Below are 14,615 nucleotides of genomic sequence, written 5' to 3'. Positions count from 1 at the left end.
CTTTCCTTTCCTTTCCTTTCCTTTCCTTTCCCTTCCCTTCCCTTCCCTTCCCTTCCTTTTCTCTTTCTCTTTCTCTTTCTCTTTCTCTTTCTCTCTTTCTCTCTTTCTCTCTTTCTTTCTTTCTTTCAGTTTTTGCTATAGGGCACATGTGCTTGCCAGAAAGAGAGGGAGAGAGAGGGCAAGTGAGAAATCACCCCCCTGGGGAACCAGCAGTTAGCATAATGGCTATGTCACTGGACTCCCACGTAGTCGATCACGGTTCGTGTCCTGGACCTGGTGGCTTAAAACCCACACCGGGCGCATGTGCGTGCGTGCCCAAGATCCCGAGAGGAGAATGGAGGAGAAGGGATTGCGGCGTGACTATCCCCCCTTGGGGGTGATTTCTCGCTTTCTGTCTCTATGTCTCTCTCTGTCTGTCTGGCGAGTGCACGTGCCCTATAGCGAAAAACTCTCCAAAAAAAAAAAGAAGAAGAAGAAGAAATCACCCCCCTGTAGGGTGGCCACCCTGTAGTCCTCACTCCTCCATTTTCCTGTTAGGCTTTTGGGCGCACACACACAAACACATCCTGTGTGATTTCCAATCTACCAGTTCTGGGACTTAAACCATGTAGATGGGCATTTGGGATTCAGCACCTTAATTCTATGCCAGCTGTTAGCATAAAGTTTTTTTTTTTTTTTTAAAGAATTATTTATGTATTCAATTCCCCTTGTTATTATTATTTTTAATTTGACCAGACAGAGAGAGAGAGAGAAAGGGAAAACTACCGGCCAGGTCTGGGACTTGAACTGTGGTCCACCATGTGGGAATCCAGTGTCCATAACCACCATGCCGTCTGCCAGTCCTGGTATGAAGTATTTTAAATTTTTTTTTGGAGGGATTTTTGCTATAGGGCCCGTGTGCTCGCCAGAAAGACAGAGAGAGACAGAGAGACAAAAAGCGAGAAATCACTCCCCAGGGAGTATAGCCATGCCCATCTCCTTCATTCTCCTCTCGGTATCTTGGGCATGCGCGCACACGTGCCCTGCGTGAGTTTAAGCCACCAGGTCTGGGACTTGAACTGCAGTCGACTACATGGAAGTTCAGCGACATAGCCATTACGCCAACTCCTGGTCCTGGTATGAATTATTTTTAATCTGACTGTTCCCTTAAAATTAAGTAAGTTTTCTTGAATATTTAGAAATGTATTTTTATTATCATTTAATACTTGACGTTTTTATGGTGTCAGTTTTCAGTGGTTATATGGTGTCATGACTTGATGATCTTATTCTAGTTTTTTGTTGTTGTTGTTCAGAGTGTGTGTATGGGTGCTGAAGGGAGAGAGACAGAAAGGTAAAGTGAGGGAAAGTAAGGAATCACCCCTGGGTAGATGGCCATATTACAGACCTTTTGTATCCCTTCTCCTCTTGGGATTTTGGGTATGCATGCACAAGTGCCTGGCATGATTTTCAAGACTTTGGGTCTGGGACTTGGACTATGGTAGGCCATGTAGGAGTCCAGCACCTTAACCATGATGCCTCTTGCTGGCCCTGGTCTTTTTACAATTAAATGTGTCTCTTAAATACATTTGTAGGTTCATATTAGCTATTAGTTGTAATAGCAAATAAGTATTTGATACATTAACTTTCTTAGGATCTATAGGAAATAAAATATAAAACATGATCTCTGACACAGAATTATAGATAAGTTAAACTTATGTGAAACAGGAATTAGATTTTAGTACCTTTATTTTATTTTATTATTATTTATTTTATTTTATTATTATTATTTTATTATTATTATTATTATTTTAAAAAATTGCCATAGTTGGGACCAGCAGTTGGCATAATGGCTATGTTGCTGGACTCCCATGTAGTCATGTGTGGTTCGAGTTGTGGACCCGGTGACTTAAACTCATGCCAGGCTCATGTGCATGCGTGCCCAAGATCCCGAGAGGAGACTGGAGGAGAAGGGATTGCACTGTGGCCATCCTCCCAGGAGATGATTTCTCACTTTCTGTTTCTCTGTCTCTCTCTGTCTTTCTGGCAAGTGCACGTGCCCTATAGCAAAAACCTCTACAAAAAAAAAGAAAAAAAAAATTTGCCATAGTGCACATGTGTTCACCAGAGAGAGAAAGTGAGAAAGTAAGCCACCAGGTCTGGGACTTGATTTGCGGTTGGCCATGTGGAGTCTAGTGCCCCATCAACCCTCTACCTCCTTGTCCCAGGAATTTGATCTTTATTATAACATGCATAATCATTATCTTCTGATTTTAATTACATGAGTTGGAGATAAAAGCCAAATTTTGACTGTGGAAACATGAGTATTTATATCTGATAAATATATCTTTTGTGAGTCTTTACTTCTAGTCTGGGTATTAGTCATAGGTCTCAATACCTCATTTCACTGAATGCATGTTATATGATTCAATTTTTGCTATATAAAGGTTAAATTAGGTACTTTGTAGTGAGTCTTATGGGACAAATTCAAAGTTAAAGGCTTATGTCTTCATAATTGTGAAAAATAGTTGACTGTTTGTAGAAACAGATATAAAATGTTCAAGGTGCCATTCAAAAATTAAAACATGCAAAACAAGGGGCCTGTAGATGGCTTGGTGACTAAGGGCGCTGGACTCCCACATGGTCGACCGTGGTTCAAGTCCCTGACCTGGTGGCTTGCTTTCTCACTTTCCCTCTCTCTCACTCTCTGTCCCTCTCTGGTCAAATTAAAATAAATAAATAAATTTAAATAAATTATTTTTAAAAAGCCGTACAAAACAAAACATGAGAATGTTTGATTAATGTTTATAATGAAGGATCATTATCATTGATTTCATGTTTTTTTCTATGTTCAAGGAAATTAAGTTATGTTTTCCCATACTTTTCTTGCTTTTCCTATGAAGGGAGATGTCTGAAGAATGGGAAAGATTGTGTAATTATAGTATATCTAGTGATCTTTTCTAATTATATTGGTTTTCATCAAGAAAAGTCTACTAGCCACCAGCTCTGCCAGTTTTGTATTTATTTATTTATTTATTTATGAGTTTTTTGCCTTCAGGTGCCTATGCTTGCTGGAGAGAGAGATATAGAGTCACTAAGAGGGTAGGTGAAAAATCACCTACCATGGAGGATGGCTACACTGCAATCCCTTTTCCTCCCAGGATTTTGGGCATGTACACACATGAGCCCTGTGTGATTTTTGAAGTCACCAAGTCTGGAACTCGTACTGTGGTCGGCCATGTAGGAGTCCAGTGATTTAACTGCTTCACCATCTGCTGGCCCCAAGTTTTCTATTTTTACAGTATTGGTATGATTGGGTAATGGGGTCCTACCAGTGGTGTGGTGGTTAAGGTGCTGGATCCCTCATGGCTGACTGACAGTTTGAGGCCTGGACCCAAAGGTTTGAAAAATATGTTAGGCACGTTTGCATACGTGCCTAAAATCCTGAGAGGAGCATGGAAAAGTGTTTGCAGTATGGCCGTCTGCCCTGGGGGGAAGATTTCTCACTTTCCTTCTCTCTCTTTTCTCTCTCCAGGGAGTGCATACACTCTCTAGCAAATTAAAAAAAACAAAAAAAACAAAAAAGAAAAGCTACAAAAATTGGTGGGTCATCAGATGATGTGGAGGTTGGGAGGATGGATATCACGTGGCTGACTGCTTGGTTCCGGTCTTGGACTCCGGACCTTGAACATCTCACCAGGTGCATGTGCGTGCATGCCCAAAGTTCTGAGAGGAAAATGAAGAAGGGATTGGCCATCCCCCTTATGGGAGTGATTTTTTTTTTTCGCTTTCCCTGTTTCTCTCCAGGAGCACATGTGGGGGATCATTTTTTTACTTTCCCTGTTTCTTTCCCATGAGCACATATGTCCTATGGCAAAAATCTAAGAGAAAGAAAAAAGAAAGCTATTCTATTTTCAATAGTACTTAAAGTGAAAAGTTGCCTGCTTGAGAGTTGGATGTAAATACAGCTATGAAATATAGTTATCTGTGTATTCTTATTTTTTAAATTTTAGGAATATTGTATTTCTAATTCCGAAGTTGCTCTTAATTTTTTACTTACAGTGTTTTTTGTTTTAAATTAGGAGGTGAGTATTCAAAGGCTGACATTTCAACTCTGTTTCATTCACAGGGAGACATCTCCACACACATTTCAATTAGACTTGTTCTTCAACAATGTAAGCAAACCAAGTGCTCCAGTTTTCGATAGATTGGGAAGGTATGTACCTGCTAGGTAATTTTGGTAACTTGAAACTTATGAGTTAATAAGCAAACCTTCTTATCTTTTAGATAGAAGAAAAGACCCAAGAACACAGAGTTTAATTTTCTCAATTGACGATATTAAAGAAATGTCAAACTTCTAAGAAAATGTTGATTTTATTTGGCAAAATAAAATTTTAAGTGTGAAACCTTAGCCATCTTTTATTTGCTTTGTCACTTGTGCATGCATTTGTTTTCTTTTTTCTTTTTAATGAGAGTCGGAAGGGAAGAGAGGGGCATTTTTGCATTTTTGACAGTTTCTTGATGTGTCATGATCCTTTTTTTTTTTTTTTTTGAGAAGTTTTTGCTATAGGACGCGTGCACTCGCCAGAAAGAGACAGAGAGACAGAAAATGAGAAATCACCCCCAAGGGGGGGATGTCTACACCACAATCCCTTCTCCTCCATTCTCTTCCCAAGTGGGATCTTGGGCACTCATGCACATGCACCTGGCGTGAGTTTAAGCCACCGGGCCGGGACTCGAACTACAGTCGACTACATGGGAGTGCAGAGACATAGCCATTATGCTAACTGCTGGTCCCAATGTTACTATTTTTTAAATAATTATTTTATTTTTATTCATTGTCATTATTTTATTTTTTTGAAGTTGACCAGAGAGAGACAAAGAGAAAGAAGGAAAGTGGGAAATCAGCAGCCAGGTCTGAGACTTGAACCACAGTCAGCCATGTGGTAGTCCAGTTGCCTTAATCCACACAACCTGCTGGCCCTCATGCTAGGTATTATTAAAACTGGTTGTGTGATATTTGCAAACAAAATTATCATTAAATGAATTTACTTAGAACTCCTTTATTCATTAAATAAAAAATATTAAAGGCCACTTAAAAGTGGAAAAAATTTGGGACCAGCAGTTAGCTATGTTGTTGGACTCCCATGTAGTCGACTGCGGTTCGCGTCCCGGGCCCGGTGGCTTAAAACTCATGCCAGGCGCGTGTGCATGCGTGCCCAAGATCCTGAGAGGAGAACGTAGGAGAAGGGATTGTGGCGTGGCCATCCTCCCTGGGGGGTGATTTCTCGCTTTCTGTCTCTCTGTCTCTCTCTGTCTGTCTGGTGAGCGCACGTGCACTATAGCAAAAACTTCTCCAAAGAAAAAATATAAATAAAGAAAAAGTGGAAAAAATTCTATCCCTGTCAAGAATTAACACTTTTTTTGGGGGGGGTGGGGAGAGGTTTTTGCTATAGGGCGTATGCGCTCGCCAGACAGACAGAGACAGAAACAGAAAGCGAGAAATCACCCCGCAGTGGGGATGGCCACGCCACAATCCCTTCTCCTCTGTTCTCTCGAGATCTTGGGCACACATGCACATGCACTGCACCCGGCGTGAGTTTTAAGCCGCCGGGTTTGAGACGCAAACTGCGGTTGACTACGTGAGAGTCCAGTGACATAGCCATTATGCTAACTGCTGGTCCCAGGAATTAACACTTTTTAAAAAAGTTTATTATTATTTTTTTTTAAGAGATTTTTGCTATAGGGCGCATATACTCCCTGGAGAGATAGAAAATGAGAAAACATCCCCCAGGGGGATATGGCCATTCTACAATCTCTTCTCTGTTCTCCTATTGAGATCTTGGGCATGCAATCACACATGCCCGGAGTGAGGTTTAAGCCACTGGGTCCAGGACTCGAACCATGGTTGACTACGTGGGAGTCTAGCAATGTAACCGTTATGCCATCTGTGGTCCTTATTATTGTTATTTTAAAATTTGCTTTAGGGCACATGTGCCTGCCATAGAGAGACAGAGGGGGAAAGAGAGAGAAGGAAAGTGAGAAAGTAAGTTGCCATGTTCAGGACTTGAACTGTGGTCGACTATGTTAGAGACTAGTTCCCCAACCACTGCACTATCTCTTTGCCCAGGAGTTAACAGTTTCTTAAACTTCATTCATTCTTTATCGATACATCACTTTTTGTTACTAAATTATATTGATAATTTAACCTTTTTTTTAAAAATGAAGGGAAACCTAGATAATCTGAAGCAGCTATTTCTTTTTTATTATTACTAGTTTTTTACCAAATAGCGTGTGCACTTTCTGGAGAGAGACTGTGAGGGGGATGAGATCTTACCCTTCCCCTGAAGTGGGATGGCCATAGCACAATCCTGTTTCTTCTAATCTCTGGATGTTTTGAGCATCACACATACATGCCCAGGGTATTTTTCTTTCCTTTTTTTTTTTTTTTAAAGAATTATTTTTTTTAACTTTATTTATTCATTTGTTTATTTCTATTTGACCAGAGAGGGACAGAGAGAGAGAGAGAGAAAGAGAAAGCAAGCTACTAGGTTCAGGACTTGAACCACAGTCGGCCATGTGGGAATCCAGCATCTCTAGTCACCACGCCACCTGCTGGCCCCAGCCCAGTGTATTTTTCAAGCGACCACGTCCTGTACTTGATCTGTGGAGTTTGCCATGAGACATCCAGTGCCTTAACCACCACAAGAACACAGACTTCAGATTAATAAACCACAGAGTTTATTAAACTCTGTGTTGTTCTTGGTTCTTGGACATCTGCTGGCCCAGAGTATTACATTTTTATTTTTTATCTTTTATTTAAAAAAAAAATTTAGATTATTTTTATTTTTAGGTTTTTGCCATAGGGTAAGTATGTTCACCAGAGAGAGATAGTGAGAAAGAAAGGAAGAAATCACCCTCCAGGGAGGATGGCCATACTGCTATCCCTTCTCTTTTTTTCTCCTCCTGGGATTTTGAGAATGCATGCACACTCTTTAGGCATGATCATCAAGCTACCACATCCAGGACTCATGAAATAAGGTCAGCCATGTGGGAGTCCAGAGCCTTAACACCTGCCAATCCAGCATTTGATTTTTTTGAGAGTTTTTTTGCTGTAGGGTGTGTGTACTTGCTCAAGAGACAGAGAAAGAGAGAGGCAGAGAGACAGGAAGCAAGAAATCAGTTCCCAGGGTAGATGACCACACTACAATCCCTTCTCTATTCTCCTTTCAGGATTTTGGTCATGCAGGCACACACGTCTGGTATGTTTCAAGCTGCCAGGTCTGGGACTTGAACTGTGGTTGACTACGTGGGAGTGCAGCATCTTGAACCACTATGCCACCTGCTAGTCCCAGCAGTTAATTAAAAGAAATTATTTATTTAATTTTATCTATCATCATTATTATTTTAAAATTTGCTATAGGGCATGTGTGCTTATGAGAGAGAGAGAAAGCCGCTAGGTCCATGACTTGAACCACAGCTGGCTATGTGGGAGTCTAGCACCTTAATCACCATGCTATCCGCTGACCTCAGCATTTAATTTTCAATGTTTTAGGGTTTTTTTTTTTTTTTTTTTATAATGTTAGCATCTACTTGATAAAAAAGATGTTTTTCTTCAATTTTGGTCCTAGAGTAGGTTTTTTGAGAGGTTTTTGCTATAGGGCGCGTGCGCTCGCCAGACAGACAGAGAGAGACATAGAGACAGAAAGCGAGAAATCACCCCCAAGGGGGGATGGTCACGCTGCAATCCCTTTTCCTCCATTCTGCTCTCAGGATCTTGGGCACGCACGCACACGCACCCGGCGTGAGTTTTAAGCCACCGGGTCCAGGACGCGAACCACGGTCGACTACGTGGGAGTCCAGTGACATAGCCATTACGCTAACTGCTGGTTCCCGTAGAGTAGGTTTTTGAATCAATGCAGTGGTACTTTACTCTGGCTATACACTAGAATTACCTGAAGTACATTTTAAAAACCTGTTTTAGGGGCCGGCAGATGACATGGTTAAGGGCACTGGACTCCCACATGGCCGAAAGTGGTTCGAATGCCGAACCTGGTGGCTTACTTTCTCACTTTCCCTTCCCCCCTTCCCAACTCTGTCCCTCTCTGGTCAAATTGAAAGAAAGAGAGAGAGAGACAGAGATAGAGACAGAGACAGACAGACAAAGGAAAGAAAGAAAGATAGGTAAGTAATAAAAAAAATGCTTTTAGGAAAAGTGCTTTTGGGGTCAGCAGGTGCCGTGGTGGTTAATAAGGAGCTGGACTCCCACATAGCTGACCAAGTTTGAGTTCAAGACCCAGCAACTTGAAAATCATGTCTGGTGCATGTGCCTTCTTGCATGTGTGCGTGCCCAAAATTCTGAGAGGAGAAGGTATTGAGACGTGGCCATCCCCCGATAGGGGGGATGATTTCCCACTTTCTGTCTCTCTGGTGAGCTCATGTGCCCTATGGCAAAAAAACTAAAGAGAAATTGCAAGGGTTAGCTAGCAGGTGGAGTGTGGTGGTTAAGGGCGCTGGACTCCCACATGGCTAACTGTGGTTCGAGTTAGAGACCTGGTGACTTGCTTTCTCTCTCTCTCTTATTCTGTCTCTTTCTGGTCAAATTAAGATAAATAAATGGGACCAGCAGTTAGCGTAATGGCTGTGTCGCTGGGCTCCCATGTAGTTGACCATGGTTCAGGGCCCTGACCCAGTGGCTTAAACTCACGCTGAGTGCGTGTACGCGCATGTCCAAGATCCTGAGAGGAGAATGGAGGAGAAAGGATTGTGGTATGGCCATCCCCCCTGGGGAGTGATCTTGCTGTCTGTCTCTCTGTCTCTCTCTTCCTGGCAAGCACATGCGCTCTATAGCAAAAACCTCTCCAAAAAAAAATAAATAAATAAGTAAAGTTAAACAATTCTTTTTGTAAAAAAAGAAAAATTGCTTAAGAAAAGGCCCATACTCACCCCCAACCAATTAAATCAGAATCTGTGGGGAGTATGATTTATACATTTTTCTTTAAAAAGAAAAAAAAGGAAAAATTGCTTAAAAAAAGCCCATACTCACCTCAAACCAATGAAATAAGAATCTGTAAATAAAATGATAAGGGAAAAACTTTTCTTTAATTTCTGCCCTGCTTTGAGAAAGGTAACTAGACTCAACTGGGATTTAAGTTTAAATAAATTTACAGAAGTAAAATTTTGCTTTTAAATTCTGTAACTAAATTATACAAACACTTTGCTGTTTTGCAGTTACATGAAGTACAAATCAATGAATGTATAGTTGTTTTATATCCGAAAATTTATAAACACTACATAAAAAGTGTTGAGCCTAAAATGATCAAATAATAAGGAAACAAATTTTTTCAAAATTGGAAGTAAATCTCCAATTTATTCAGGTTTTGGTATAAATGTGAGTGATTCTACTGGGAAATATTTTTGAATGTCTTACAGGAATTTTAAATTATTATTGGAAAAGAATAAAATATTCAATTATTTAGTAATTAATTTGGTAATATTGGCATGATAAAACATCAACATATGTTTGGAAATATAAAATAAAATAGGGGAAGAGGGGACAGCTCCAGTGCATGGTGGTTAAGGCAGCCAGATCCCACATGGTGAACTGGATGGGTTAGATTTCTTGCTTTCTGTCTCTCTGTCTCTCTCTTCCTGGCAAGCACATGCGCTCTATAGCAAAAACCTCTCCAAAAAAAAATAAATAAATAAGTAAAGTTAAACAATTCTTTTTGTAAAAAAAGAAAAATTGCTTAAGAAAAGGCCCATACTCACCCCCAACCAATTAAATCAGAATCTGTGGGGAGTATGATTTATACATTTTTCTTTAAAAAGAAAAAAAAGGAAAAATTGCTTAAAAAAAGCCCATACTCACCTCAAACCAATGAAATAAGAATCTGTAAATAAAATGATAAGGAAACAACCTGCATGACTTACAAATGTTAGAAAAAATATATCAGAGTTCAAAAGGGGGTTATTTGTGCAAATGTTAGAAAAAAACAGACACACGATACAATAAGTTAAAAAATATAAAAGTGTATGTAGAAAGTATTTATATGTTCTAAATATATATAAATTCACAAGATACATGCATTGAAAGTGAGAGGAAGGATAGATAATCATTTTAAACAGAGATCATATCTGAAGAGGTATGTAAACATTGAACAATGATTATGTGTAGTAAGACTGAAAGTTGAAAGACTTTCTGTTACTGCATATGATTCTTTTTAAAATTATAATTATATGAATTATTTTGTCATAATGGTTAAGAAAACTTAATTTTATTAATAATTTTGTAATAGTAGTTTAAAAAATGAAAAGAGGGAATATTTAAGTCTGATGTCTTAACCGGGGCCCCAAAGGAAAAATTTCGTTTATGTCTTCTAGTTGTGTGATGTAGTATAATTAAAGACAGTAACAAGCATAAGTTCTATAAGGACGATCAAAATGACTGATGTTCATTTAGAAAAACAAATGGAAAATTAAGGAATGGGGTATTGAGAAAGAACATGAAGATTAGACTTATTGAATATAGTCATCAATTGAAGTTATATCAGTAAGAGTGTTGTATCATAGGTGCTTTACGAATAAATGGCATTGACAAAATTTTTAAGTGACAATCAACCCAGTATTTTGTTAGCAGTTTAATGGGGGGTAGAAAACAAATGAAGACAAAGAGATTATTAACTGTAGGACAGAAGTAGTGTGATTAGGGTTGATACATGCAGATAGCAGTGGCAAAGAAGGAAGACAGTGTAGAGTACAGACAATCAGTGAAATCATTGGGGCAGGCCCTTTATATATTTTAGTTTTTCATTCTATTACCAAATATACATGGAATACTTAATATATGAGAGAGTTTATTCTGGACCTCGGAGATTCAGTGGTAAATATTATAATATTGACATGGTTTCTGCCTTCATTAAATATAGTGAAAAATCATAGAAAATAAACACATAAAATGAAGAAAATCAAACAACCATAGATTATTAGATGGTGTTAATTGCTGAAGAAAATAAAATAAGATACTGACACAGGAAAAAGGAATGGAGATTTGGACTATATTAACTTGGGTAAATGGGAAAGGCCCTTATAAAAAATATTTTAGTTACTCTTTATAATTTCTTTTTATATAGAAAGAAATTACTCTTATTTCACAGAATAAAATGAAGCCAAGTGAGATTTAGAAACTTACCCAATATCAGGCAGTTAGTGAGTTGTGAACCTGGGATTTCAAGTCTTAGTTTCACAGTCCTACAGTCAACATTGCATCACAGATGACAGATCATGCAACGATTCGACTGTATTTTTTTTTTTTACTGATTGAATGTGGGAGAAGAATAAATGAGGAAATTCTCTCATATTTTGAACCTGGAAAACTGAAACAAAAATAACTATTTAATGGAAATGGCAACATTTAAAAAGGTTTTGGTACAAAAGTTAATTTGGTCATGTTCATTTGAAGTAAGATTGATAGAGAGATATCACGTAGGCATTGGAAATTAAGAACTAAAATTCAGAAATAGTTTTCTGGGCTAGAAGTGTAAATCTAGCAGTCATTTGCTTAAGGTCATATTTGAAGCCAAGCTCTCTCCAGAAATTATAGGGATCAGTATAGGCACAGTTTCATTTTGTGGGTAGAAAGCAGTGGAACTGATGAGGATAAAAAAGAATTGATCCTGAGTGTAAGGAGCAAAAATAGATACATAGATATTATTATTTGGAAAAAAATGGAGAAAAAATACTGAAAAATGGAGAATTTTTGTAAAGTAGAAAAATTAGCACTGAGATACAAGTACAGTATATTAAAAGGCTTTAGATGGTAATGAAATTACATCTTGGAATTTAAATAGCTTGCATATGTTTGATATGAAATTTTAATGGGTTAATATGTGATTGCCAAGTATGTAACCTTCTCTAAGAAAATCTTGTACAAAGGAAAGAAACAGTCTTAACTGTAGGACATTGGATTAATAGAAGATTTGTTTTCTTTAAGTGAGATGGTACTAACTTCAACATTTCTTAACCTGAAGGAAATAAGTTGATTAAGAAGAAAAAGGGGATTGAAAATGTCAAAAATGAGGAAATAACAAAAAATCATTGTGAAGGAAGTATGAATGGAAGATAGAATAAGACTTAAAACGATATAAGTACACCAAATGCTGACGAAAATTTTGTAGTTGTAGAAATTTAAATAAATCTTTTTGAATGACAAAAAAAAAAAGAAATAAGAATCTGTGGGAAGTATGATTTATACATTTTTTGGTAACATTTTGGGGTCAGTGAATTAAGCCCAAACTTTGTGGTTTATTAAACCAAAACAAAGATTTAGCATTTGATTGTGTTGAAATATTTGAATCTAAAAAGACTTTAATACCTTTTTTAAACTGATGTTCAGTATCTGAATTTATAAACTTATTTCTGTTCTTTTGGCAGCCTGGAATATGATGAGAATACTTCCATCATCTTCAGACCCAATTCAAAGGTAATTGTGGAAGTCAGTTTTCAGCTTAATCACTGCTGTTTGTTCTCACCTTCATTCAAAGTTTTTAATACAAATAAATCAGTGATTCAGAATGTCAGCTTATTTGGTTCTAGTGCTTGGATGGCAGAAGCCATTTTAAAATGCAACAAAGGCAATGTAAGGTCATTCTTTACCTGTAGAGCTCTTTCTTTGCCTAGTTTTGTATTTGAGTTAGGAGGAAGTCAGCATTTATACTTTGATATAGGTGGACAAATTCAGAAAACAATAGGTATGTGGATTATTATTAGATACTAGTGCCTTAAAGTTTCTTAAAAAAATAACCTGTTTGGGACCAGCAGTTGGTGTAATGGCTATGTCGCTGAACTCCCATGTGGCCAGCCATGGATCGAGTCCTGGATCTGGTGGCTGTAACTCAAGCCAGGAGCATATGCGTGCGTGCCCAAGATCCTAAGAGGAGAATGGAGGAGAAGGGATTGCGGCGTGACCATCTCCCCTGGGGGGTGATTTCTCATTTTCTCTCTCTCTGTCTCTGTCTTTCTGGCGAGCACACGTGCCATATAGCAAAAACCTCTCCAAAAAAAAAAAAAAAAACCTGTTTTATATTTCTCCTTTTTATATCAGATGTTTGTGTTTTATTTCTTGATATATGAAGTGCTGTTATAGAAACATCTATTGTAAGATCTAAAATGCAAAAATAATTGCCATCTAGTATGCATCTAGTTGCTGTTTGGTATTTGGGGACATCCTCTGTATCCTATTTTCACTGAAAATTATCTTTCTTATCTTCCTTCCATTGGGGTTTCTGTTTAGAGTTCATCAGTCACTGGGCACAGTCTTAGAGCCCTCAACATTTTTTCTGGTTCTCAGTTTCCCTCTTAACCCAATATGATAGAGTGGAAAGAGAATGCAAAAGTCAGGGTTTTGGTTTCTTGTGCAAGTTCTTCAGACACTATGAATTCTTTTTTAAAGAATTCTTTATATTTTTTTTATTATTTTTTATTTGCTAACCAGAGAGAGGGAGAGAGACTGAGCGAAAGTGAGAAAACAAGCTGACAGTTTGGGACTCAAACCATGGTTAGCCATGTGGGAGACCAGTGCCTTAACCACCATGCCACCTACTGTCCTCAGACACCATGATTTTTTTTATTTGTTAAAAGGGAATGATAATATTTGCTTTATCTACCTCTCATAGTTATTGTGAAGATCTAGCGATTAATGTAATCTTTGAAAAGCACAAGCATTATTTTATTTTCACTTTTTAAAACAATTATTTATTTTTATTTATTTATTTTTACTTTGCTATAGGGCATGTGTGCTTGAGAGAGAGAGAGAGAGAGAGAGAGAGAGAGAGAGAGAAAAAAAGCTGCCAGGTCTGGGACTCAAACATGGTTAACCATGTGGGAATCCAGTGTCCTAACCACTACCCCATGTGCTGGTCCCCATTATTTTTATTTTATAAGGAAATGTTAAGGGTTAATGACATCGGTAAAATCTTTGATCATTTCTGGAGAAAGTTTTGTTTTGAAAAAACTATTATGTTTACTCTATGCTTTTTAGAACCCTTACTTTTTTATATTTTTAAGAGATAATTTTGCTATAGGGCACACATGCTCACCAGAGAGACAGAGACAGAGAGATAGAAAGCGAGAAATCACACACAAGGGGGATGATCACACTGGAATCCTTTTTCCTCCATTCTCCTCTTGGAATCTTGGGCGTGCATGCATGCACATGTGCCTAGCATGAATTTCTAGCCTCCGGCTTGGGACATGAACCATGGTCAGCCATGTGGGAGTCCATGGTCAGCCAAGTGGGAGTTAGGTCTCTTCCCCTATGAGGGAAGAGATGTAACTTACTTTTTCAGTACAATTTGGATAAATAAAATGTACTTAAATGTATGGGACCAAGACGGCATGATGGTTATGTCATTGGAGTCCCATGTGGTCAACTGTAGTTCGTGTCCCAGACCTAGTGGCTTAAAATTCATGGTGGATGCATGTGCATGCGTGTCCAGGATCCTGAGATAAGAATGGAGAAAGGATTGTGGCACGGCCATACCTCCTTGGGGGTCATTTCTTGCTTTTCTCTGTCTATCTCTGTCTCCATCTCTCTAGTAAGTGCATGTGCTTTACAGCAAAAAGACCTCTTTAAAAAAAAA

At 38.3% G+C, this 14,615-nt stretch overlaps 1 protein-coding gene across 2 annotated transcripts in view; it reads left to right on the top strand.

The window, feature by feature from the left end:
- The window catches only part of VIRMA (vir like m6A methyltransferase associated), an 83,825-nt gene that overhangs the window by 12,503 nt on the left and 56,707 nt on the right, over positions 1-14,615 (top strand). For both annotated transcript variants that reach the window (XM_027765468.1, XM_006161291.3), the window contains exons 3-4: positions 4,106-4,192; positions 12,409-12,457. In XM_027765468.1, the coding sequence (XP_027621269.1) occupies positions 4,106-4,192; positions 12,409-12,457 (136 nt within the window). The remainder of the gene's footprint in view (positions 1-4,105; positions 4,193-12,408; positions 12,458-14,615) is intronic.

The sequence above is a fragment of the Tupaia chinensis genome, unplaced genomic scaffold, assembly GCF_000334495.1.
Source record: "Tupaia chinensis unplaced genomic scaffold, TupChi_1.0 Scaffold138407_1, whole genome shotgun sequence".
Taxonomy (NCBI): Eukaryota; Metazoa; Chordata; class Mammalia; order Scandentia; family Tupaiidae; genus Tupaia; species Tupaia belangeri.
Note: the sequence above shows the minus strand (reverse complement) of the source record. Positions and strands in the feature narration are given on the sequence as shown.